Source organism: Cavia porcellus, unplaced genomic scaffold (genome assembly GCF_034190915.1).
Source record: "Cavia porcellus strain 051 isolate PalLab524CR breed Dunkin Hartley unplaced genomic scaffold, mCavPor4.1 scaffold_2, whole genome shotgun sequence".
NCBI classification, from domain to species: Eukaryota; Metazoa; Chordata; class Mammalia; order Rodentia; family Caviidae; genus Cavia; species Cavia porcellus.
The window spans coordinates 71,176,395-71,203,044 of record NW_026947485.1 but is presented as its reverse complement, the minus strand read 5'-3'; the positions used below and the strand labels follow the sequence as shown (position 1 = coordinate 71,203,044).

Genomic DNA, 26,650 nt, shown 5'->3' with positions numbered 1-26,650 from the left:
CGGCTCCGAAACGCCCTGGCCCCGCCCTCTGCGCGCGAACCCTCGTCCTCACGTCTCGCGAGAGGCTCCCTCCCCACCCCCAGCCAGTGAGTGCGCGAACGGGCGAAGAGGAGGGCGCTCCAGGCGAAAGCACTGCGGCCGCCATTATCCTCCGTTTCTCTGCTGCACCGCTCTCGACGTCCTACTGATCCCACTTGTTTGCGGAGCATAGGTAATTGGAGTTACTGGGGTTAGGGTACTATGGACTCAAGTAGGGATTCGGCCTCCCGGCAAGACTGCTTTCACTTTTTCCAAACCTGACTTTTCTCGGGCCCAGTCCCTTCACAGCCCGAAGGGAGGTGCCGGCGGGAGGCGCAGTGTTCGTCTCTCCGTCGAGCTGATTGACAGGGCCTTGGGCCAATCGCCTCGCCCTCGCATCATCGCCGAAACCCGGGCAGCCAATCGGGCGCAACGGAGGGGTAGGAGGCGGAGGAGGGGGCCTGCACTAGCTCTCTGTCTAGCTCTGACCAGAGTCTAGGCGGCGCGGCAGTGAAGGAAGGCGGACTTGTGGGGTGAGGAGCCTAGGTTGCGTGGGGGGCGAGGGTCGCTGACCAAAGTTGCCCGCTTGAAGGAGGCGTTCTGGGCTGTTCGAAGGTTAGCCACTTAGAAAGGAGACGTTGCGTGGGCTCCCCTCCCCCACTCCGCCATTTCCCTGAGCGAACGGTTGCATTTCGCGTGTCAGAGCTGGAGGATCCGGGGAGTGGAGAGGCAGAACCAGGAGAAGAGCAGTAGTCGTGCAGTGTTGGGAGCCGACACTTACGTAGAAGGACCAGCGGCTGGGCGAGGCGGCCGGGATGCGAGGTGTAACGTGCTTTTTGTGTAGGGCCCTTGACTCGGCTGCCGGCCGGGAGCGGCCCCGGTGGGGTCGGCTGCCCTGCTGCTTTGTCTCGCAGTGGGGGAGGTGCGGGCCGCGGCCGGGCCGCGTGGTGGGGGGAGGGGCCGCCGCTCCGCCTCAAGCGCGCAGGCGCCATTTCGGCCGCCATTTCCTGTGGTCCGGACGCAGAGCTGCGACTGCTCCGCCGTCGCCTGGCGGGTGTCTTGAGGTGGGAGCGGAGTGGGGTAGGATTCCGCCGGGCGAGGAGACCTGGTCCGTTCCTGGTGGGCGTTAGAGGAGTAGGGGGAAGTGAGCCGCCTGCCGTAGCGGCTCTATGGATGGACTGCTCGTTTTTGCGTGGATTCCTTTCTCTCGGTCTTAACCTTACCACCAACTGAAAGACGGGCCGGTAGGAAACCGTTGTAGTCGGTCGTTAGGGGAGCGATTGCGCTGGCCGGCGTTGGGGAAGCGGGAGGAAAGAGCGTTGCGGCGGTCTGAGCGGTTCCGCCGGCTTGAAAAGCCCGGGGCTTTTGTGTTGAGATGTGATTGTCGGGCTGTGTTCTTTATAGTCTTGTCGTAAAGGCTCCCTAGTGACGATGTTAGTGAAGGGAAGCACCATGAGCCTTGCAGCTATCCTTCTGTAGTCTTGTGACTGGCTTGTATTTGTAAGCTAGAAAGTTCAGAGAACAGCGATTCTAGTCAGCAGTCAGGGGGGAAAAGAGTGATTTGAAATAACTAGTTTACAGTTAGGGCATGGTAAGTGAGACATACCTTTTCACAAGCTTAGCCTTCGTGGACAAAATTTAAGTACACAGGCTCGTCCCTTTCCAAGCTTTAATGAAAATACAGTGTGAGACACCGCGTACTTTACTGGCAAAGAAATTGGCCTCCCTTAAATCTCGCTTAGGCAGTGACTTGAATTTTAAGATTCAAAACTGAAGTCAACTTCTAGAAATAGCTGTTTGTTGTGCTCAAACTGACGTTGTAATCAAAAATTGTTTGGTAGTAACCAAAACAAAGCAAAACTGATTTGTGTTGGTTTCTATAGGCTACTGCGGCATTAGTTGGTCCTGGCCAGCACACTACAGTTCTGCTCTGCAAAGATACGAAACTTGTATGTTTTAGAAGTACAGTCGTACATTTAAAAATATTGAGCAAGATGCACAGCTTACTTTCCAATAAGCCAAATGTACTAGCTGTTTTGTTTTTTCAATAGATTGGTTTGTCCATTTAATACGAGAAAATGGAAACTGAGCAGCCAGAGGAAACCTTCCCCAACACTGAAACCAATGGTGAATTTGGTGAGAAGACATTTTAATTATAACAATTGAGTATTTTTCATTCCATTGATTTCATTATTCCCTTGATTGGCATGGTCTGGTACACTATCATTATCTCTTATTTCAGTTTCTAGGCTGAGATATTCATCAGCTCCGTTTTTAGATTTTATGGGGATAAGTAACTAGGCTTTGTATGGTAAATTAAACGACAAAAATAAAATTTTGTGATTTCTTGTCCTTCAAAATACTTAAAAGTATTTTGTTGAATCATACTACAAAGGACCAGAAAGCTAAGACTAACATTGCGAATTTTCTTTTTGTAACGTACATAGGATTAGTTGGAAATCATTTTAACCTGCAGGTTAATACTAAAATTTAATTCGTGTTCTCTGCAAGTTTTTTGTTTTGTTTTTTAATCTGAACTGTTGATTTGTAGGTAAACGTCCTGCAGAAGATATGGAAGAGGAGCAAGCATTTAAAAGATCTAGGAACACCGATGAGATGGTTGAATTACGAATTCTGCTTCAGAGCAAGGTATAATATTTTGTCCTTAAAAATTTGAAGGTGGCTCTGATAATAGAAATTAAGATTTAAAATTTTAGTTGGGCTCTGGAAGCTTTCGGAGCTTTAAAGTTTGAAAATTTGTATGATTCTTTGTAAACAAAACTTGTAATCTCTGATAGTAGTGTTACTTTATCAACAAGATAAATGTCTTTACTACAGTAAGGTACTACAAGCAAAGCTAACAGAAGAATGTAAAAGTAGTAATTCTTAAAATGTTAATGAATTGAATCATATTGTGGGCTCCCTAGGAAGCATCTTGGTTAATATTTGTCTGAGTCGCAGTGTGAAAGTGCCTACTACATGATGCTGAAATTTTTCTGATTTCTTTTTGCAGTTTTTTTGTTTTCTTTTGAGACAGCATCTCACTACACAGTTCAGGCTGATCTCAAGCTCACTTTGTAGCCCAGGCTGGTCTCAAACTTGTAACAATCCCCCTGCCTCAGCCTCCTGAGTGCTGGGATTACAGGTGTGAGCCACCACACCCAGTTTTGCAGTACTTTAAAATTAATCGTGTAGCCGCCATTCTGAATATTCCAAAGCTCAGTCTTAAAATATTTTTTGCTTAACACATACAGAATCTTGGTTGTTCCCCTCCCCAGTGATGCTGTCCCCCTAGAGATTTGAGGAAGGGGTTAAGCACAGGTAGACTAATTTTAGAGAAAAGCAAAAAAAAATTTTTTTTTGTATCTTTTCTAGAATGCTGGGGCAGTGATTGGAAAAGGAGGCAAGAATATTAAGGCTCTCCGTACAGACGTAAGTATTAACTTAAGCTACTGCACAAGCAGATTCATCTTATGTGTTCTAGAAATTTGAAGGTTTACATAATGGAAATCACTTAATATAGCTACACACCATTTGTGAAAGTTGGGTTACATGATTTTGAGGTTTGCCATTCTTGTTTTAATAAAAGCCCAGATTAAGGTGAAAGGTTTATAGTAAACCTCTTCACTTTCTAAGAAGATTCCACCAAATTATTCACTTGAAGCAAGGTAACATCTTAATTCTAAAAGCTGCAGTGTGACAGTTCTTAATCATAACCACTTCCCAAGTGTGTGAATCAATTAAAGTATTACTGAAAAACCGTTGATAGGTAGCTATTTAAAACCCAGGAATTTTTATTTCCTTTTTAAAAAGCCATCCATCAGTTCTTTTAGCAGCTTGCACAGTGTAGCAGAGTTCTTAGGGTTGAGGATGCATGATTTAAATGTGGAGAAAGAATAGGCACGTAATCATATACCTTGGAGATCATCAATGCCTATTATTTGAGTCTTCGTATTTTATAGTGGGTTGACTCTTGTGATTAGACACATTAAATGTTGGCAGTAACAAGTGAACATAGGACTCAGCTACACTAAAATTTCTAAATTTTTTTCTTGTAGTTATGCATTTCTTAATGTTTTTCTTGCTCAAATTGAGGCAAATAACTGTGTTGAGTACTTATTTGACAGTATTTCATTTCTCTCTTGGTCGCAGATCTTTGTATGTTTCTCTTGATTACTGTAAACTGAACTTGAAAATTTGTTTAAAATTTTTACAGACCTTCCTGTTACAAGCTAGGTTGCATTTTGATCCTCAGGAAACCAAACCAGTCTTTTATTAGTTGTGGTTTTTGGTGTAGGAATTTTTGTTTTGTCTTTTATAAACCTCTCTCCTTTTAATCCAGATGTTCTATAGTATTATCTGGGTTATGAATTTCCCCACTTTCCTCGAGAATTTCAGTAAACTTTGAGTCATGACAGGTTTTGTGTCTACCCTCATGAGCCAGCCTGCTACTGAAACATCGTTCGTTTTATTTTTTTTTTTAACAGCTAGAACCATCATTTAAGATCCTTAAATGTTAAGCCACAGTCAGATATAGAGAAGTCCATTATTGTGTTAGTCTTCAGAACAACTTAAACTTGTTTCATTAATTGAGAGTATGAGTATAGTTTGTATTAAATTAAAATTTATTGCTTTTCCCCCTTTTCCCTCTCCTTGTTTTTTTGGCCATATATCTCCGTTGCCCATGTACTGGATCGACTTACCCCTGCGTTGCCCACCATGACGTTGGCCCATCCGCCCCTGAACGCCCATGTGAAAACCCTGGTTGGCTATGCCCAAAAATGTGCTCGTTGCCAAACGGGTACCATACTTGACAACTTCTGATTGAATGCCCATGCCCAATGCCAACATCCACGAACGCCAATGACCAATGCAGTACAATGCCAGTGTTTCAGTCCCAGACAGCAGTGGCCCCGAGCGGTATGTCCCAACAGTTTATGCCTCACTGCCTGATTAGAAAGAGAGAAATGTATTTTATTACCTGCCTTTTATATAATTAAATAGTATCCCCTTTAGACGGTGTATTGTTTTTCAAGTTTCTGTCTTATTTTCCCCATTAAGTCTTTTTGTCACTGAACTTTTACCGTGAGTTGCCCACCCAAACGGTCCACTAATTTTATTTCGATGGAAGGAGCACAGCTTCAAGTGTTGCATATTTGCTGCATTGTAAATCAAATTGTTACCAAAATAGTCTCTCGCTCTGTCTTTGTGGCCCACCTTGCTTCCCAACATTGCCTGTTCATAATTTTTCTGATGAAATGCTAACTCTGGTTCACTCTTCCTTCACTTCTCATTTGTATTGTCTTTGTTTTGTCTTGCATTTGTATTTGTTTTCTTGCAGAGCCCATTAGTAATCTAATTGCTAACTGGTATCCATAACCTTACTCCAGATACAATGTTCACCACTTGCATAATCCCCCACTTTGCCTAAGAGAAAGGTGTGCCAGTTTTACCAATGTTAACAGCGAGGGTATCCTTAACTTGGTGGCGGGGAACATAAGTATTCGACTCTGCTTCAGTTCTGGTCAGTTTATTATTGCCCACTTAATCTGAGCCCTTCCAAAAGCCCATTCTTTCTGTCTTCTCTCTGCAAGTCTCCTAATACTGTTTATTATGTCTGTATGGGGCATAAAATAAAATGCATGTGAAAATCTATAAATAGGTTTCTTTAAATGGGGAAATATTGTTAATGTTGCTCCTGTAAAAGTTTATATGACTACTGATGGCAAACACAAAACTCATTTTTCTTTTCCACCTTTTTTGTACTATCTGGTATTTGTGATGTTTGGCAGCATATTGAGTATCAGTGCTGATATTGAAACAATTGGAGAAATTCTGAAGAAAATCATCCCTACCTTGGAAGAGGTAGGCTTCCTTTTTTCTTCTAATATATTTGCATCATATAAGGGGGATGTTTAATAAAAGTATGTTTCATTGGGAAGGAAAGAAAAACTGCAATGGTTTGTAGCAGCAACACCTTGTAGCCTGCTGAGTAATGCATAATATTAGTGTGTGTGACTTTAATTCAAGGTGACCATTCAGATATGAACTACTTGTGATCATGTGTCTGGCATACATTTTAAAGGCTTTAATTTTACAGTGCCTTTAATTAGAAACATTAATTGTGGGAATATGTCCAAAAGGAGAAGTTAGTGGTGCTTGAGGATGTTGGCATTCTCTATCCCTTGACTTGTTATATAAGGTATTTTATATTGAATCATAAAGTTTAGCTAGCAGTCTCATTTAATTATGTATAGATATAAACTATGTTGTAGTAGCTTTACCAATATATGCGACAATAGCCTGATCACACTAGACACTTAACCTATTACTCTTATTTTTCTACTTTCAGGGCCTGCAGTTGCCATCACCCACTGCAACCAGCCAGCTCCCGCTCGAATCTGATGCTGTGGAATGCTTAAATGTATGTCATAGTGCCATTGAACCCCACTGAAGTATGGAGCCTGGCCCATAGGATTGATTTTATTTTTAACATAGTGTACTTTTCCCATTGCTATAGAAAAAAGGCTTAAGAACATGATACACAAATGGTCTTACAACTCACTGTTGACCCTGCTCCATGCTGCAGTGGGAATTAACTACATTTGCAAAGTGCTTTGCAGTCATTTTTATTATGGTGTTATTTGAATGTTAATAATTTTGTGGTAACAGCGACATGCTAAATGGCTGCAGTGTGGGTATGGTGTTGCAGGACCTGAAAATAAAATAGTTTTTTAAGGTGGTGCAGAATGTCCTTTTTGGGCCTGGCTATTGAGGATAATAAGCACATAACTGGTAAAGTTATTGAAATATAAATTCAGGTTGCTCACTGCAACAATATAATTGTTACGCTTATAGCTGATAAGTATGTTATTGGGGGATTATTTTTGGGAGACTAAAATTTTATAACTCTCCCTCCACAGTACCAACACTATAAAGGAAGTGACTTTGACTGCGAGTTGAGACTGTTAATTCATCAAAGTCTGGCAGGAGGAATTATTGGGGTCAAAGGTGCTAAAATCAAAGAACTTCGAGAGGTAAAGGCATTTTTGTTTTCTGCTGCCATATTCCATAGTAAATGATCTTTTGTGTAATGGAAGTTCAAGAGCAATAGAAAGTTTTGTCAGAATGCCTATGGTATTGTTGGGTCCTGTGTTAATCATGGTTTTGTGTGAACAGAAACTCAAAATTAATCTGAACATAGAAAATGTCTTTTCAATGTATTCTAATCCTTTTTTTGGGGGGGTAATTTAATGTAGAACACTCAGACAACAATCAAGCTTTTCCAAGAATGCTGTCCTCATTCCACTGACAGAGTCGTCCTTATTGGAGGAAAGCCTGATAGGGTTGTAGAGTGCATAAAGATCATCCTCGACCTTATATCTGAGGTACCTTTAAAGTACTCTGCTTACATTCAGTTTCTTAAAGTAGTTTCATAATGTTTAGTATGTAACATTTTTTGCCTAGAAATTTCATGTAGGGCTTTATATACAGCCTGAGTTCTTCAAAGAAATCCTTACAGTGGTGTTCTTTAACATTATGCAATTCCCATTTGACGGCCTCAGGATAGATTGTACTCTTGCTCAAGATAACAGTAGCTTCCACCCTCAGAGTCAGTGACTTTAGACCCAGTGTGGTATATGCTTTGTAGTTTATGAAGAGGAGTCTTCTATTTCTTCCTGCTAAGGTAGTAAAATGCACTTTCATTATGGACTTGAAAATAGTTTTTGATTTATTGGGGAGAGGGTGGCCAATAGTATTTTTGAAAGTCCTTTTATGGTCTTTGACTGTCCATTTGTCCTGTCCTCCACTACATTCTGGGAAAAGTAAGTTTAAAGGGTACTGTGAACTAAGGCTTTCTTTTTGTATAAGGTGGTTGTATTTTTGTTTTTAGTCTCCCATCAAAGGACGTGCACAACCTTATGATCCCAATTTTTACGATGAAACTTACGATTATGGTGGTTTTACCATGATGTTTGATGACCGCCGTGGACGTCCTGTAGGATTTCCCATGCGGGGAAGAGGTGGTTTTGACAGAATGCCTCCTGGTCGGGGTGGGCGTCCCATGCCTCCCTCTAGAAGAGATTATGATGATATGAGCCCTCGTCGGGGACCACCACCCCCTCCTCCTGGTCGAGGTGGCCGGGGTGGTAGCAGAGCCCGGAATCTTCCTCTTCCACCTCCACCACCACCTAGAGGGGGGTAAGTGTTTTTCATTTGTAAATTAAAATACAAGAGATTGCATTCAGTGTTTTAGATACATATTGGGGTATGTGAATGTATGAACTGCAACTATAGCAAGTATTGTACTTTCAGAGATCTAATGGCCTATGATCGAAGAGGAAGACCTGGAGACCGCTATGATGGCATGGTAAGAAAATTGGTGTTTATATCAGGGCTGTGAAGGGGTCTCAAGAATTAAGGTAAAATTTTGTTGAAGATTATAATTGAAAACCTTTATTAGATAATCATTTCATTCATATTTATTTCCTCAAAATACCTAATTGCTGCTGCCAATACATTTGTAGTGTTCAGAAAATTGGGCATGTAAAAATGGTAGCGCTATGACCAGTATAGTGCAAGTTCATGTTAATCCTTCTCTCGTAACACAGGTTGGTTTCAGTGCCGATGAAACTTGGGACTCTGCAATAGATACATGGAGCCCATCGGAGTGGCAGATGGCATATGAACCCCAGGTTGAGTATTGATGAGTGTTAGTGTTGAGTATTGATGAGTGTTAGTGTGTATACATGAATCATTTCAGATGCCTACCTATTAAGTCTTTTTTTTTTTTTTTTTCCTCCCTTTTTTGCAATGCTGTATACCTGGATCCCTGTTTATCCCTTCCCTGAGGATTGTTTTCTGAAATTAGCTGATTGGAAATACACTAGGGAGTTTTTTTATTTTCTAAACTAAAGGAATTTTATATAAGACAGTAGCTTGGGTTATTTTTGAAGGCAAAGTAATTTTCTATTTTTTCTTTTTTTAGGGTGGCTCTGGATATGGTAAGTTTTCTGCTTTATAAACTCAAACATTATTTCATTCTTTCTAAAATGAACTTAATGCTCATTATTTAAATCAGATTATTCCTATGCAGGGGGTCGTGGCTCATATGGTGATCTTGGTGGACCTATTATTACTACACAAGTAACTATTCCCAAAGATGTAAGTATCTTTAATGTGCTACCAGGAATGTTTAATGAAACACTTTCATGACTGTTGCCTCCTTCTGTAAGTTTTCTTTATATTCAAAGGATTTTGTTTATTAAAGCTTCCTTTTAGAATTGAGGTTAATGTTTAAGGACAGTGAGGTTTCATTCAGAGGTTTGAGCCTTTTTGAGTGAACTTGAGTGCAACTAATAAAACTAGAAGGTTCTGATCCTTAGTAAGCTTATTAAAGAAAATACTAGTGTGTATTCACATAGATAATCCAAATTTTGACTAGGAGATTAGTTCATGAGTCACTGAGTAAATTACCTCAGAGTCAATATTCTTCATGGTTATTGAGAACACAGGTGATAACTTTTCTTTAAAATCATCATAAATGCTTGTATTTAAAAATCTTTTCAGTTGGCTGGATCTATTATTGGCAAAGGTGGTCAGCGGATTAAGCAAATCCGTCATGAATCAGGAGCTTCTATCAAAATTGATGAGCCTTTAGAAGGATCCGAAGATCGGATCATTACCATTACAGGAACACAGGACCAGATACAGAATGCACAGTATTTGCTGCAGAACAGGTCAGTCAGAGTTTAGCTTTGTGTTAACTTGTGCATACTAAACTTTCAAAAGCTCTTCTCAAGTGATTTCTTGGTGTTTCAGCCATTTGGGGACCTAACTTCTAAATATTCTAATAGCTTTGCCTTAATTTTCTTCTGCTTTCTTACTAAAAATGAAGACATTCAATACTAATCTTGCTGGAAGAAGCCTTAACCAAGCAAACTTCTCATTTTCTCTGGTGAAAACTGCTGCCAAAACCACTCACTTGTTACAAATTATACAGAGCCTGTAGAAAATAATAGAAGATTCATTGGATGTTGGCTTAGTTCTGTGTGGAAGACTAGTGATTTTGTTGTTTTTAGATAACTAAATCGACAACAAATCACAGTCTGCCATATGGCACAGGCCACCTCTACAGGACAAATGATTGGTGCTGTAAAATGCAGCATTTCACACCTTACTGGCATCTCTTTCTACTGAGTATTAACAGCTTTCAGTTTCATTTCTTAATTCTAATTCTGCTCTGCTAATGTCTGATTTACTGTAAATCATTTTTTCCTGAATTTTACATTGCTTTTGTTTATAATTGCTGTTTTTTAAAAATTCTTATTTCTAACTATAATGGACATGTTTATCATTTAATTTAGCATTGAAATTGTCTTGATGTTGATTTAAGGTGTTACGAACAAAAATTCTAATTCGTACTTTTTTTTCTTTTCTTTTATAGTGTGAAGCAGTATGCAGATGTTGAAGGATTCTAATGCAAGATTATTTTTTCTTTTTTATAGTGTGAAGCAGTATTCTGGAAAGTTTTTCTAAGACTAGTGAAGAACTGAAGGAGTCCTGCATCTTTTTTTTTTTTTTATCTGCTTCTGTTTAAAAAGCCAACATTCCTCTGCTTCCATAGGTGTTCTGCATTTGAGGTGTAGTGAAATCTTTGCTGTTCACCAGATGTAATGTTTTAGTTCCTTACAAACAGGGTGGGGGGGAGGGCGTGCAAAAACTAACACTGAAATTTTAAAACAGCAGAGTGAGTGGATTTTATTTTTTGTTCATTGTTGGTGGTTTAAAAATTACCCCCTATGTAATTATTGTGAGCACCTTGCTTTGTGGTCACTGTAAACATTTGGGGGGGGGTGGGACAGGGAGGAAAGTAACAATAGTCCACATGTCCCTGGCATCTGTTCAGAGCAGTGTGCAGAATGTAATGCTCTTTTGTAAGAAACGTTTTATGATTTTTAAAATAAATTTAGTGAACCTATTTTGGTGGTCTTTTTTTTTTTTTTTAATAGTCAATTTTCATATGGTGGCTGAGTTTCCCAGTGCACCCCAAACTAAACAGTTAAATTTGATTTTCAGCTAGCTCCTCTGTTGGAAATAAATACATACAAGCAAAATATTTTGGTAAATTCAGTTCTGGTGATTCCTTGATTGTTTGAGTCATTGCTTGGGAAGATGGTCCATCATATATGCCATACTTAAAATAAGCTGGAGAGTTATTTTTGTTTTTGCAAATGCTTGCCCCTACTTTTCAGTATTTTTCTGTTACTAGTTGTAAAGAACTAAGGTGATCAGCAGTACTACAAAGTGGAAAAAAAAGTATATTCCAGGAGCCTAATTGGCAGTGGGTTTTATTAAAATAATGTGGTTATGAAAGTGGTGGATGCTGAATAAATTCTGATTATTTTTATTACATTTCTCACGTACAGACTTACTAAACTGTCAATCTTCTAGTGTCTATTAGTTAAACTTTGTATAAATATATATACATGTTTTTCCATTGTATGCAAACTGCAAGAAAAAGATGTACCATTTCTCTGTTGTATGTTGGATTATGTAGGAAATGTTTGTGAATTATTCAAGAACAAGTTGAAAGACGTTCCTGTGGATGTTTTGTGTAGTATCCTGGCATTTGTATTGGTAGTTTAAAAGTTGCGCTGCACAATAAAACTCCCCATGATGCTAGATTTGATGTGTGCCCAGTTTGAAAAAGGTTGGTTGACACCTGTAAAAATCTGTTGAAACAGAAATACAGTAATCTTACATATTTTTTTGTGTGGAGTGTTTTTCTAGCTTTGATAAATTTAACCTCAAAGGGAGGGTACATTTTTAAAATCCAGTAGGTAGCTTTTGTTAGGGTGATGGCCTTATAAGGTAGTTCTACGTTCCCCGTAATAAAGTTGGGCAGTTTTTCTTGGGTATATGCATATAAAATAGACCTTTTAAGGGAATTACTTTAGTGATGCTTGGGTTTAGTTGGAAGGATTAGAGTTCTTTTGGTTACTAGCACATGAAATGCCTGAACACTTGGAACTAGTGAATACTACCTGTGATACAATTTTCTCAAGGAAAAGCTAAGTTGCTTTGCCACATATGTGTTACTAAAACACACTTAGGTATTTTAAATACGAGTGAGTTGGGATTTCTTAGAGTGAAATTAACCCTTCCAGAGAAAAAAATTAATAGTGAAGATACAGTTAACTCGTGGAGAAAAGCATCTGTGTGGATTGGAGGTTTTCATCAAGTTCTTGCACAAAGTTACAAAAGTTAATGAGTTGTTACCTGTTTTTAACATAACTCAGACCTTTCCTTGTGGACCTGATGGATAAACTAAAGGCTATTTGGCCCTGGTAATCAAGCTGCAGCTTTGAGAGAAGTTTACATTACCACTGTTAATTGGTAAGTGATAAACAGTTGAAGATGAGAAGGGTTAAAAATGAACAAAAACCTTACAGTCCATTAGGGCACGAGCAACGTAAGTAGTGACTACTACAATATTGAAAGTGACGTTAAGATGGGCACAGTAGCACATGCCATACAATGCCAGCAAGGTCAGAGGCTATAGCAAGGAGATAAATGGCTCTGCCTGAGTAACTTGGTGACATTAGTGAGACCATCTTCAAGAAGCATGTAGCGAACCTTAAGGGAGGATGACTGTTCAATCCCTCCACCACTCAACTTTTGGGTCCCAGGGGTGTTAAAACTAACTTTTAAAGGTCTTGAGTCTTAAAAAGCAAAATGCTGATAGGTACATTGAAAACCAGATGGCACCAGGGTTCTATAAAAATGACCAGGAAGGGCTTTTAATGCTTATAACCATAGCGCATGAGGTTGAGGCAGCAAGGTGGCCATAAATTTGAGGGCAAAACCCAAAAGTAAAACCTAATAACTTTAATGTTTCCACTCAATCTAGTTTTTTAATACTCTAAAACACTAAAACTTTAATACATAGCCAAAAAAATAAAATGCAACAGCAATTTTTCCACTGAAAAACTTGTATCATGTGACTCAGCCAGGCAAGGTGGTATGTGTGTAACACGCATATAGGAGGAAGCTAAAGCAGAAGGTAGTAAGTTTGCGGCCTGCTTGGGCAATTTAGCGACTTAGTGAGACCCTGTCTCAAAAAAATAAAAAAATTAGTGTGTATGTAAGCTCAGCGCATGATCTAGTTTCAGTCCCAGTGCTGAAAATGGGTTGGTCTCCCACAAGTTGTTTTTAAACTGGTACCAGGGATGGAACACACACAAGGCAGGCACTTACGCCACTGAGCTAAATCCCCAGCCCCTAGTTTTTTGTTTTTATGGTACATGGGATTGAACAGCTTTCATGCCACACTTTGGTTGGAGAAAACCTTGATAAGTTGCCCAGGTAGACTCGAGATTGCTGTCTCGTTTCAATGTTCCAGGTATGCACTATTGTGTCCAGCATTTACGCACTGTTTGTGTTTTGGTCTTTTTTTGTGGTGTTTTGTTTTGAGGGGATTGTTTTGTTTTGAGGTAGGGTCTTTGTAATCCAAGATGGAGAAGCTGAGGCAAAAGTACTTATGCACAGAGTTGGGCATACTGCCGCAGCTTCTCCATCCTGGATTATACCTGCCTGGCCTAATGTACAACATTGTTCCACAAGCAGATGATGATTCATTTAATGTTGCTAGGTAAAGAGACTTGTGTTTTAATTTTTTCCCTTAGAATGCCATTACACCAGTGAAAAGTTACATCCGTCGTTCAGTGCTGTGAAAAATAGTTTTTTTTTGAAAAGTCTGATGTACTTCAACGTAAATCAACCTTATGCTACGGCTGTTACTAAGAGTTTAGGGACCCAGGATTTAGCTCAGAGGCCTAAGTGCCTGCCTGTCAAGTGCAAGGTCATGAATTTGGTCCCTAGTACCAAAAAAAAGAAAAAAAAAAAAAGATTATCTCATTACCAGCAATATTGGAGTAAATGGCCCTTTTTTCCCCAGTACTAGTGACTGAAACCAGGGCCATCCACATGCTAAGTGAGCCTTTTACCACTGAGTTATATACCAGCCCTTTGTTTTACTTGTAAATTTTGGGTTTGGGGGCTGGGGGTTGGTTTTGGTTGTTTAGTTAAGATATAGTATGTATTGCAGATGTCTTGGCTTTCTAAATTGGCCTTCTAAACCAGTCTTCCCCTAAGACCTCATGTGGCTAATTTCCACTGCCATGTCCTGCTTCCCTCTATCCCCTTCATTTGAGGACCTACTCCCAGCCAAGAATCCCAGGACTGGCTTCTACTTCCCTGACCTAAGAACAGCTAAAGCAAGAACAGAACTGTACATCACCAAGACCCTGAACTTAGATCATGCTGCAGATTGGCGTTATCTCCAATGAGATATCTGCAATATCTCATTGCACAGATTGGCATCTGTGCAATGAAGAGTTGTTTTATGAAGAATTAACTGCATTGTTAGGACTGTTTGTTTTGGTTTGCACTCCTGGGTTTCGTTGAAACCTAAGGCATCACAGATGCTAGGTAAGTATTCCATCCCTGAGCTGCAGGCCCCAGCTGTCGGCCTTTTTAAAAATGTTTGAAACAAGATATCACTAAGTTAGGGGCTGGGGATTTAGCTCAGTGGCATAAGCACCTGCCTTGCAAGCAGGCGGTTGTGAGTTCGATCCCCGGTACCGATAAAAAGGAAAAAGACGACAAAAAAAAAAAAAGATATCACTTAAGTTACCTAGGGTGAACTTGAATCTGCTGTCCTCTTGTCTTAGCCTCCCAAGTAACTGGGTTTACTGGTATGTACCACCATGCCAGGTAGCAGGACTATTTTTGAAAGTAGATGAATGGGAAGAAAATCACTTAAATGCTAAACCACCAGAGGGACAAAGAGCAAATGTTTTGCTAACAGCATTCATTTCTAACAGCACAGTTTTCATTATGGATTTTTTTTCTCTCCCCATTGTATATAGACTTGATGAGCTAGAAGTCCTGGTCCTTGGAGGTCTTCACCACCCAAGGGGGAAGTATTTGACTAAGGCTTGGTTAGTCAGGTCTTTCTCCTAGGATTTTCAATAAGAGTAGAATGATGCAAGCAAGCTGTAATGACCATTGTTACCTGTTTAGCAACACTGGAAGAGAGCCATAGCAGTGCATGCAGCTCTCAATACTCTAAAGCTTCTTGATCTGTTTATTATGAGTCTGGTTCCCCAGCCTTCCCTTCTAACCTGTGACTTTTTCTAATCTTTCAAAACATCATTTTGCTTAAACAGGCAGGAATGGTAGTGCTAGTGCATGCCTTCCCAGCAGTCGAGAGCCTGAAGCAGGAAGACTATGTATGAATCTGAGTCCAGCCAAGATTATGTAGAAAGCTTGAAGGGGGCCTGGGCTCCACAGTGAAACCCCGTCCCAACCCCACTCCACAATGCCATTTTGCTTAAATTACCTAGAATCAGCTGCTACTTCATATAGCCCTTCAATTACAAAGGCTTATTTTGTATTGGCAGCATTGTTAATTCCGGGAAGGCAGCGGCAAAGCACAGACAACTGCTCAGCTCAGCTGTCCTTGCTGCCAGCCAGTGTCACGACTCTCACTGGACAGCCAGGTCTGGGCTCATCGGTCATTTGGTTTTTTTTTGGTACCAGGGATTAAACTCAACCTCGCGCTTGCTAGGCAGGTACTTAGGCCACTGAGCTAAATCCCAGGCCCTCATTGGTCATTTCTAGGGACTGTCAGGTGCTACCCAAAGACTGCTACTAAACCTCTGGGACAATGCACAACACTGGAGTTTTTTTTTTTTTTTTTTTTTGGTCTTTTTCGTTTTTATCGGTACCAGGGATCGAACTCAGGACTGCCTGCTTGCAAGGCAGGTACTTATGCCGCTGAGCTAAATCCCCAGCCCCTACACTGGAGTTTTGTGGCTCCTCTTTGTGCTTTCACACTTCAGTAAAATGCCATGCCTTAAGAAGTAATGGATGTGATATCCTCAGCTACTATCAAAGGGGTATGATGATGCAACCTACCATTTTATTTATTATAAGACGGAATCTTTGCTGTGTAGTCCAGGCTAGCCTCAAACTCACAACGGTCCTCTTGTCTGTTTCCTGAGTGTTAGAACTATAGGTGTGTGCCACCACGCCCAGCCACAATCTAGTTTTGGAGGAATCAACTCCCTATGAGACATCTGACCAGCAGGAAACAGGAAAGGGAATTTTCTCTTCTTCCATTACAAAACTACCCTAAAGAAAAGTTTCTCTATATAAATTATTCAAAAGCTTTACTACTGACTGTGCCAAGGTGCTTGAGGGACCAGCTGTGCGTCCACTCTACCTTAATAATGTCAGCGTGCACTTCACAGAGGGCTGGAGGCTCAGGTGTGTGCTCAGCTAATAGGTGCAGCAAAATCCCTGGTCTTATCCCCAGCACCACACACATACTCACACACACTCACTTGGTCCTTAATCTGTGGCTCAGTTCTGTTTTTGTCTGTTCTCTGCTAAGGGTACTAGTCTATCAATCACTTTAAGGATATTGAGAAAAGCAAAGTAATGGAGGTGTTTACCTTCACAAAATTCATTTTACTTCTTTGTATAACTCTTGCATGAGAGAAGACCACAGCCTCCTTGCTAGCAGTGTTGACTCTGCACACATTGTTCTAACCATCCTACGATACCTTTTTTTTTGGCTGGTTTGTGTGCACAGTATTAGGAATTGATTTGAAAATAGGGCCTTCATACTGTTTTATCTGCAATTTCCATTTTTTTAAATTTTTGAGACAGGGTCTCATTAAATGGCCCATGCTGAGCCTAAACTTGTGATCCTCCTGTTTTAGCCCCCTAGGATGCCGATTAGAGGCATGTTACCACACCCAGCCCAATAACACCTCTGATTAAATACCTGCCACAGCCTATCGTGACAAAATATAGAAGACATGTCAGTAATTATTGCCAGGCGCTTAACATTTAATTTAGCTGTTCATAAGGCTCTCTTTTTTTTTTCTTTGTTCGTTTTTTATCAGTACCAGGGATCGAACTCATGACCGCCTGCTTGCAAGGCAGGTGCTTATGCCGCTGAGCTAAATCCCCAGCCCCAAGTCTGTCTCTCAATGAATGGAATGATCTGAGTACTCTTCTAGAGAAGGAGATGCAGAAACACAACACTATTGATCACACCTCTTTTACTTGTCCCCCTTTAAATGCAAGGATAGGGCAGGTGTGGTGGCCCATGCTTGCAATCCCAACACTCAGGAGGCTGAGGCAGGAAGATCACCAAGAGTTTGAAGCCACTTAGGCTACAAACTGAGTTTGAGGCCAGCCTGAACTGCATAGCGATACCCTGTTTTAAAAAGGAGAGAAAAAAAAAAAGCAAAGATAGGGATTCTGTGGAAGTTATCATTGCCTAGGCATCAGGGAAACCATAGCACTCAGAAGCTGATTATTCAGGGCTGGTCAGGACTACACCATGAGACCCTGTTTTACCTCCCCGCACCCAAACAGAGGTCATTGTGATGTCTTTCAGGTGGGTGCAGTGGCACCAGCCTATACTCTTCACCGCTTGCAGCTCAGGCTGGAGGACCCAGAGTTTGAGACCAGTCTGAGCAATATAACAAGACTTTATTTTTCTTTCTCTCTTTTTTTTTTTTTTTGTCTTTTTCCTTTTTATCAGTACCAGGGATCGAACTCATGACTGCCTGCCTAAAAGGCAGGCGCTTAATGCTGCTGAGTTAAATCCCCAGGCCCCAAGACTTCATTTTTCAAAAAATAATTCTTCAAACATTCATAGGTATAAGGTAGAGCTCCTGGCAAAGATTTTCTTTTCACTGATTGATTGAGACAGAGCGTTGCTTTGTAGTTCAGGCCATGCTCAAGCTCACTATGTAGCACAGCCTTTCTTGGAACTCTTAGTATTTCTCCTGCCACAGTCTCCCAAGCACTGGGACTGAGGGCATGTGCCAACATGCCTACTAAAGATTTTCAAAAGAAACACTACCTAGGAATGGTGATACATGTCTGTAATACCAGCATTCTGAGAGGCTGATGCAGGAGGATCATATATTCAAGGGCAGCTAGGCAACTTAGTGAGACCTTGCTCAAAATAAAAATAAAAGGGGGTCAGGGTTTAGAATGCTGGGAACATAATATGGTACAAGGGCTCTGGGTTCAATCCCCACCCAGCACAGCAAAAAATAAATCCTCAATTGGCACTTCAGTCTTTTTCCTTTTTTCCTTCTATGGGCACAATCCTCTGAGGATAGAGTCATTTACAATTCTAACGACAAAAGCCACTTAAGTGTTCTCTACTGCTTAAAGTATAATCCTACCTTGGTATCGCTCTTCTCATGTGATCATAAAGTGTCAGAGCCACCTCTGCCTTTACTTCCTGTGTAAAATCTTAAGTTTTCACTGAAATAGGAAACTCAGTGCAAAACATTTCAGGGCTGGGAACGTGGCTTAGAGATAGGGCATTTGCCTAGGGTGAACAAGGCCCTGCATTCAATCCCTGGCACCACAAGACAAAGTGAAAATGGCTTTAAATGACACAGAAGTTGTTGATGGTCTTGTTTTTGTGTTTGTGTTTTAGCAGGGTTCTTTTTGTTGTTGTTGTTTTGTTTTTTGGTACGGGGGATCGAACTCATGGCCGTGCACTTAGCAAGGCAGGCACTTATGCTGCTGAGCTAAATCCCTGGCCCTTTAGCAGGATTTGTATGTTAGGCAGGCAGCATCAGGAGCTCCAAGAAGTTATTAACAGGTAACTGAAAATCCAAAGGTAGAGCAAACTGACAGGGATGTAGCTCAGGGGCACAGTGCCTGCCTGTCAAGCGCAAGGTCATGAGCTTCATTACTGGTACCAAAAAAAAAGAAAAAACAGCAACCTGAAGAACTGATGTTATCCCATTACTCCAGCTCCATTTCTCTGCTGCTCTTTTAGCTGGGCACCCCTGCACGAGATGCCTTCATATCCAGGTACCATTCAAAGGACTGGATAATTCCAGTACTGCACATGGAAGCTCAACCATATCTAAAGTATGACTCACTTCTAGGAAGTCTCATTGGAAGACAAAGAAAAGCTTTTAGCCTTGCAATTTATTGAGGTAAAATGGGAAATATGCACAATTCTAATCCAGTTTCCGACCACAGAAGTATTACCAGTCCCTAGATGGCCTGAGGATGCTGAACTATATGGGCTACAGTTAAAAAAGAAGCCTCTAGGAATAAGGGTTTCTTGAACAACATCTGCTGGGAAGAAAAAGAAAGGAAAAAATGCCGAGTAAGAAAACGTCTTTGGTAGTACGAGGGATTGAACACAGAGCCTTCATACTGAGCTATACCCCCAAGTTTTTTCATTTTTTGAGACAGGGTCTTGCTACATTGCTAATTGCCTAATCTAGGTTTAAATTTGTCCCTGTGTGCTGGGACTTCAGGCATGTGCCACCACATTCAACTAAAAAAACCTCACTTTTTGAGCAGTGATCATGCAGGCCTGGGAAGAGAAAAACAAGATTCTAATTTGCCTTTCCCATGAGCCAACTGGTGCAAAGGCTGGGAGACAAGCAGGGCCCCCCTCCTTGTTTTCCCCTACTTGCTTCCTGTAAGCAAGCCAGTGGAGGATAGCAACTGAAGTACAAAACAACTTCATGTGTGTATTGTTTGAATGACTTTGCAGGCCTAAAGCCAGTAGTCTGAACATCTATTTAGAGGATAACAATATGCAATACTGCCGGGCGTGGTGGCTCACACCTGTAATCCCAGCACTGGGGAGGCTGAGGTGGGAGGATCATTGCAAGCTCAAGACCAGCCTGGGCTGCAGAGTGAGCTCAAGGCCTGCCCGAACTGCATAGTGAGACCCTGTCTCAAAAAAGACAAAAAAACAAACAAAAAAAACCCCCCCAACAATATGCAATACAGGAACTATGGGGGATTTTCTTCTATCTTGTTTTTGAAATCCAATACTGTTCTGTTTTATTGTTTTGTTTTCTTCAATGTTCTGACTGGTTTTATTCTGTTCTGTTTTGATTTTATTATGTCTGATGGTATGAGCAGAAATTCTGAAGATAACAAGAGGTATTACTGGGGTGGGGATTTAGCTCAGCAGCGTAAGTGCCTGCCTGGCAAGCATGAGATTGTAAATTCGATCACCGATACCAAAAAACAAAACAAACGAACAAGAGGCAATATGGCAACCAATGTTTATTTCCTATTATCCTATTTTGAAGTCCTGTATCACTTTCACTGTTTTGATTGGATTTATTCTGTTTTATTTTGTTTGGCTTTGTTCTCTTTAAAATTAAATTAAAAACTCACATTTTGTTAGTCTCAGCATTAGACATACTTTAAAAAAACAGAAACCTAAAGTTTATGATGTATCTCAACACTGAGAGAATAAAACATGTTTTATTCTTATAATACTCAGTATGTAGCTGAGTTGTTGATTTTTTTTTTTCTGTTAACAAACCTCAGCCAGAGAAAATGGCATGTTCTTTAGCTTCCTAGATTCTTTTGTAGATTGTTAGATTTCTCCCTAATTTCTTTGGCTCCCAATATTTATTTACTTATTTATTTATGTCTTTTTCATTTTTTTATCAGTACCAAGGATCAAATTCATGACTGCTTGCTTGCAAGGCAGGCGCTTATGCCACTGAGCTAAATCCCCAGCCCAGCTCCCAATACTTAGCTGCAGAAAGAAACCAACAAAAACATCATAAACACACAGAAATGAAATAATACCCTCCTGACCAGCCAATGCATCAGATGAAATTGAAGAAGAAATTAGACAGTTGCTACAATGAAATGATAATGTCAATACAATGTACCAGAACTGGGATCAGGGATTTAGCTCAGCAGCATAAGAGCTTACCTGGCAACCATGAGGTTGTGAGTCCAATTCCTGGTATTAAAAAAAAAAACAACAAAAAAACCCACAATATGCCAGAACTTATGAAACACAATGAAAGCAAAAACAAACAAACAAACAAACAAAAAAATCCGTTAAATGAAATTGAAGATTTAATTTAAAACCTATCAAGAAAGAAAAGTCCAGGCCTTGATGGACTCAATGCTGAATTCTATAAGAAAATTACAGAAGAGCGGGGCTGGGGATTTAGCTCAGTGGCATAAGCACCTGCCTTGCAAGCAGGCAGTCGTAAGTTCGATCCCTGGTACCGATAAAAAGCAAAAAGACAAAAAAAAAAAAAAAAAAAGAAAAAAGGAAAAGAAAATTATAGAAGACCTAATAACACTACTTCTAAAACTCCTTAATGAAATTGAAAGGGAAGCAATACTCCAAAGTAATTCCTGGAAGCAAGCATTGATTCATTACTCTGATACCAAAACCAGAGAAGAACCCAACCAAAAAAGAAAAACTACAGACCAATCTTCTTAATTAATGTAGATGTAAAAATCCTCTGTAAGATGCTGGCAAGCAGAATGCAGCAAATCATCAGAAAATTATACACTATGACTGAGTAGGATTCATCCTAGGGATGCAGAGATGGTTCACAATACACAAATCAATAAACAGAATACACTATATTATCACAACCAAGGACAAAACCATCTGATCAGCTAAACAGATGCAGAAAAAGCATTTGAAAAAGTCCAGCACCCATTCACGATTAAGAACTACAGAAAACTGGAAGAGATGGTCTATATCTCAATTCAATAAAAGCCATCTATGACAAACCAACAGCCAACACCATACTAAATGGTCAAAACTGAAAGTTTTCTAACTCTAAAATCAGGAAGAAGACAAGGATACCCACTATATGACTCCTGCTTAATATGGTTTTGGAAACATTAGCTGGAGCAGTTAGACAACAGAAAGAAATAAAAGGAATAAGGCTAGAAAAGGAAGAAGTTAAATTATTTGTGGATGATATTCTACATAGCAGACTCCAAAAACTCTACCAAGAAACTTTGACTTTTGGGGGTTTTTTTGGTACTGGGGAGTGAACTCATGACTTCACGAGGCAGGCACTTATGCCACTAAGCTAAATCCCCAGCCTCTGAGACTTCAACATTTAATAACCAAATTCAGTAGCATAACTGGATAAAGTCAAAACTCAAAAATAAACAGTTTGCACTTTGGAGGTTGAGATAGGAGGATTGTTGGAAGTTCAAGACCAGCCAGGATTACAAAGTGAGCTCAAAAATAGCCTGAACTGCATAGCAAGACCCAGTCTGAAAAAGACAAAAAAAAAAAAAAAAAAAAAAAAAAAAATCAATAGTTTTCCTGTACATAAGTAACAAGTTTACTGAGAAATTAGAGAAATAACATCTTTCACAATAGCATCCCCAAAAATGAAATACCTAGGAATCAAACTAATCAAAGAAGTAAAAAAACCTCTACATTGAAAACTACAGTACTCTGAAAAAGGAGGTTGAAGAGAATATCACAAAATGAAAAAACATCCCTTGTTCTTGGGTAGAAGAACCAATATAGTGAAAATGGCCATACTTCAAAAACTGTCATATAGATTCAATGCAATCCTGATCAAAATTCCAATAGCATATCTCACAAACTTAGAGAAAACAATTCTAAAATTCACTTGGAACCAGAAGAGACCTAGAATAGCAAAAGCAATCCTGGGCAACCTAGGTAAGGCAGGGGGCATCATAATTGCTGGCCTGAAACTGTACTACAAAGCTACAGCATAGTAAAATAAAAAAATAGCATGATACTGACAAAAGAATAGACCTGAGGATCAATGAACAGATTACAGGATGCAGAAACAATTCTTAACATAGTCAGCCATCTTACCTTTGATAAAGGAGCCACTATGGGGGCTGGGGATTTAGCTCAGTGGCATAAGCTCCTGCCTTGCAGGCAGGCAGTCCTGAGTTCGATCTCCAGTACCGATAAAAAGGAAAAGACAAAAAAAAAAAAAAAAAAAAAAGATAAAGGAGCCACTGGAAGAAAGATAGCCTCTTTAATAAATGATGCTGGGAAAACTGGCTTTCCACATGGCACATTCCACATTAAAACTAAGACCGTATTTTTCACCATGCACTAAAACAAAATCAAAATGCATCAAAGATCTAAATATTAAAAGAGAAACACTAAATCTGCTGGAAGGTAGAATAAGTAGAAATCTTGAAGACTTTTGTATAGGCAAAGACTTTATGAACAAAACTCTGATTGTATAGGAACTATAACAAAAAAAGCAGTAACTGGAATCTCATCTCCTTAAAGAGTTTTTACATAGCAAAAGGAAATCACCAATAGAGTGAAGAAAAAGCCTACAATGTGAGGAAAAATCTTTGCTAGTTGTTCCTTAGACAAAGTCCTACTATCTAGAATATATAAAAAAACAAAAAACAACAAAAAAAATCAGATTCCCAAATGTAAAGACCCAATTCAAAAATGGGCATCTGGGTTGAATACACACTTCTCAGTTGTACAAGTAGAAACAAGAAATAAATATATGAAAGAGTGGCCAACATCCATGGTTATTTGAGATGCAATTAAAACAATACTGAGGTTTTCACTCCAGAACAAATGGCTACCATCAAGAAATCAACCAGGGGCCTGGGGATTTAGCTCAGCGGCATAAGCGCCTGCCTTGCAAGCAGGCAGTCGTGAGTTCGATCCCCGGTACCGATAAAAAGGAAAAAGACAAAAAAAAAAAAAAAAAAAAAAAAAAAAAAGAAATCAACCAGTAACAAATGCTGGAAGGGTTGTGGGGGAAAAGGGAACCCTGTTGATAGGAAGGTAGACTGGTACAGCTACTGTGCATATTCCTCAAAAAACTAAAACAAGAGGTTCCATTCGACCCACCTATTCTCTTTCTGAAAAGAATCAAAAGCACTATGCAACAGTGATATATCCACAACCTATGTTTTTACAGCGGCACAGTTTGTAATAGCCAAATCTTAGAAACTGCCCAAATGCCCAAGTTGATACAGGGCAAATGCTAGGTGTCAAATACACTGAGTTCACATTCCCTGAAGTCAAAGGATGAATTCTAAGAAAACATGAAGGTTAAGAATAGAAAAACTTACTGGATAAAAGGAATGGGGAATGAGGAATAGAAATAGCTCTTGAGAGACAGGCGGCGTCTTGAATGGGTTGCCAATGAGACCACCTGTCAAAAGAAGTTTTGTAGAGCAAAATCATGAGGCAGGTACAACGTGGGTCAAAATTGTGTTCAAAGAATAAGATTGTAAGTATAGTTGCTTAAGTATTATTGATCTAATGGTAGCAAGGGTACATGGGTGACATCATTAACCTTGGTTGATAATCCATAGTCTTGGCCTTGTCTTTAGTTTTAGCAGTCTTAGTCTTACTCTTAGTTTTAGTCTTAGTCATAGTAGATGAGAGAGGATGTCCCGCCATGAATGAGACATGGGAAAGCTCAAAAGGATGATACCGGGGCTGGGGATTTAGCTCAGCGGCATAAAGTACCTGCCTTGCAAGCAGGCAATCGTGAGTTCAATCCCTAGAACCATAAAAAGGAAAAAGACAAAAAAAAAAAAAAAAAAAAGGATGATACCAATAATCCCAAACCTCCCCTCATCCCTTAGAGAAGTAGTAAAACCAACCCTTTAGGTGACTTTAATCTTCAGACGCCCTTCCCACCACAGTCCCCATGGATTCTCATCTTCTGCACTGACTCACTGGAAGGCCCAGAACTGCTTGACTGCCTACTATGTTTCTACCTAACTTGGCTGACTCTAATAAACTTCTGAATGGATAAAGATGTGTATATATCTTTATGGATATAAAGATGAATGGACAAATATATATACACACACTCACACACATACACACAATGGATTACTGCTCATCCATAAAGGATAAACTTGACATTTCTAGGTGAATGGATGCCACTTAAGACTATACTCTGAAGTATATTTAGGAGTATAGTCTTAATACAATATACAGATGGGTATTTATAAGTGAAACAAACACCCATCTGTAAATATTGTATTGCTGCTCTGGTGCAAGAGACTAAAAGTGTATGAACCAAGACCTGTAAGTGATATGAAGTATAAGTAATAGGAAGAAAGTGTTCAAATGTTCAAAAGGGTAACGAGGGTGGAGGAGGAAAAGAAGAAAGAAAAAAAGCAACAAGGAAAAAATGGAAACAGCTTATGCAAATGAGAGGATGAGGGATTGCAAGAGAAAATATATTATGTATAGGTACAGATTCCCTATGATGAATGTGATTGTTATGTATACCTAAAATGTACCAATAATTAAATAATAAAAAGATGTAGCTGCTGGAGTAGAATCTCAAGGTGTTTATCAAGCACATCTAGCATGTATGAAAGACCCTGGATTTGATTCCCAAGCACTGCTGCCAAAAACAAAGCACAGAAAAAAAATCTTCAAGCCATCAGGGATACATTTACTCAACAGTGGTGTTAATGTAGTACTGACTTTCCTTTTCCTAATAAAACTGAAGAAACTGGGGGGTTAGCTATTCTGCTTCTCTAGGGTCACAGTTATTAAAACTCCAAATCTCCCCCAAAATTCCAAGAAAGGCAGGGATACAGTGCAATGGCACAAGCACCTGCCTGGCAAGTACAAGGTCCTGAGTACCAAAAAATCTGAAACAAAAACTCCAAGATTTTATGGTGAGTATCTAACGCTTGCTACTGATTTTTTTTTCCTCGTGATCCTGGAAAACCCAAGGATTCCTGCATGCTAGGCAAGGACTCTACCTACAGCCCCAGCCTTGGAGGATTTTTTATTTTTTGAAATAAGGTCTCACTAGGACTGGCCTTGAACTTGCTACTGTAATGTAGTCTTGGTTACCTCAACCTTGTTTATTTTTGGTACCTGGCATCTTGTGCTTGCCAAGCAGGCGCTGAGCTACTGGGCTATATCCCCGGCCCTCAACCTGTTTTTCAATACATGATTTTTTTTTCTTTTTTTGAGACGATTTTGCTATATATTACAGCCTAGCCTTGAACGTGTAGACCAGGCTGACCATGAACTCATAGCGATTCTCCGGCCTCTGCCTCCCAAGTGATAACAGGTATACATAATTTCTAAACATGTAATATTTCAGGTCGTCTATGGAGATTTTAGGCCTCTGGAGCATAATGCTGCATCACTAAGCAAATGTGGACCATCACTGTTTTATTTCAGTACCTTTGTTTTATTTGTCTCCTCAGCTGGGCCCTGGAAACGGTCACTACTTGACCAGGACAGCGGCGCGGGCGCTGGACGTTGGCTCAGCTGCACTGCGCTGGGGAGACCGGATCAGAACGGGTGTGGATCCCAGCCCAAACACTGCGGGAAGGGGCTGGTCACTGAACCACTCTGCTTCGTTTGCAAACCAGGAATTACTAAAGCCACTTCCGTCACGACGCAGACTAGATGAGATTCAGTAATTAAGCACAAACTGTTACCGATATTCTCTCCCCTTGTCCCCACACTTCCCAACATATCCTTAACGCCACTCGGCCTCCAAACAGGCCGGGAATTTGGCAGGGTAAACTGAAGCCAGCCCTGGTTTAGGGGCGGGGTGTGGACCCCAACCTTGAGGGCGCAGGCGTCCCGGAAGCGTCTCTCCGAATCCGCCAGGGCATAGAACAGGCGGGGCGGGAGCCGGAGGCCACGCGGCACCCAAGGCGCACGCCTCGCGCGCCCTCCCGCACGACCAGGAAGCGGCACAAGATGGCGAACAGCAGAGCGCTCAGCCGCGCCACTTCCGGAAGTGGAACC

General features: G+C 40.4%; 2 protein-coding genes and 1 long non-coding RNA gene across 10 annotated transcripts in view; 1 reads left to right on the top strand and 2 right to left on the bottom strand.

The window, feature by feature from the left end:
* Rmi1 (RecQ mediated genome instability 1) overlaps nt 1–920 on the bottom strand; it is a 28,560-nt gene extending 27,640 nt beyond the window's left edge. Inside the window, exon 1 of the mRNA XM_063243595.1 lies at nt 800–920. The gene's annotated coding sequence lies outside the window, so the exon portion shown is untranslated. The remainder of the gene's footprint in view (nt 1–799) is intronic.
* Nucleotides 38–11,785, top strand: Hnrnpk (heterogeneous nuclear ribonucleoprotein K). Of its 8 annotated transcripts, none has more exons than XM_063243614.1 (16): nt 39–211; nt 2,070–2,154; nt 2,570–2,667; nt 3,394–3,450; nt 4,895–4,938; nt 5,811–5,883; nt 6,371–6,442; nt 6,942–7,055; nt 7,278–7,406; nt 7,913–8,220; nt 8,335–8,389; nt 8,631–8,714; nt 9,008–9,023; nt 9,101–9,183; nt 9,589–9,758; nt 10,527–11,785. In XM_063243614.1, exons 2-16 carry the CDS (start codon nt 2,097–2,099, stop codon nt 10,555–10,557), a joined length of 1,392 nt encoding a protein of 463 aa, XP_063099684.1. In that variant the 5' UTR covers nt 39–211; nt 2,070–2,096; the 3' UTR covers nt 10,558–11,785. The 8 variants fall into 8 exon arrangements, with proteins under 8 accessions (XP_063099688.1, XP_063099687.1, XP_063099684.1 ...); XM_063243598.1 differs by having other exon boundaries at nt 10,466–11,785; XM_063243606.1 differs by lacking the exon at nt 39–211 and adding an exon at nt 411–551 and having other exon boundaries at nt 10,466–11,785.
* Nucleotides 11,550–26,571, bottom strand: LOC134474829 (uncharacterized). The gene is made up of 2 exons (XR_010045706.1): nt 22,736–26,571; nt 11,550–19,212 (listed from the first exon to the last, which is right to left on the bottom strand). It is a non-coding gene; the product is annotated as an uncharacterized LOC134474829 (long non-coding RNA).
* Nucleotides 26,572–26,650: the final 79 nt, after the last annotated feature.

Bases quoted from the DNA above. Each gene is read 5' to 3' on its own strand.
- Hnrnpk (XM_063243598.1), top strand. From the start codon at position 2,097: ATGGAAACTGAGCAGCCAGAGGAAACCTTCCCCAACACTGAAACCAAT. The intron at 2,155-2,569 runs GTGAGAAGACAT...GTTGATTTGTAG, and splicing joins TGAAACCAATGGTGAATTTG to GTAAACGTCCTGCAGAAGAT. The intron at 8,390-8,630 runs GTAAGAAAATTG...CTCGTAACACAG, and splicing joins GAGACCGCTATGATGGCATG to GTTGGTTTCAGTGCCGATGA.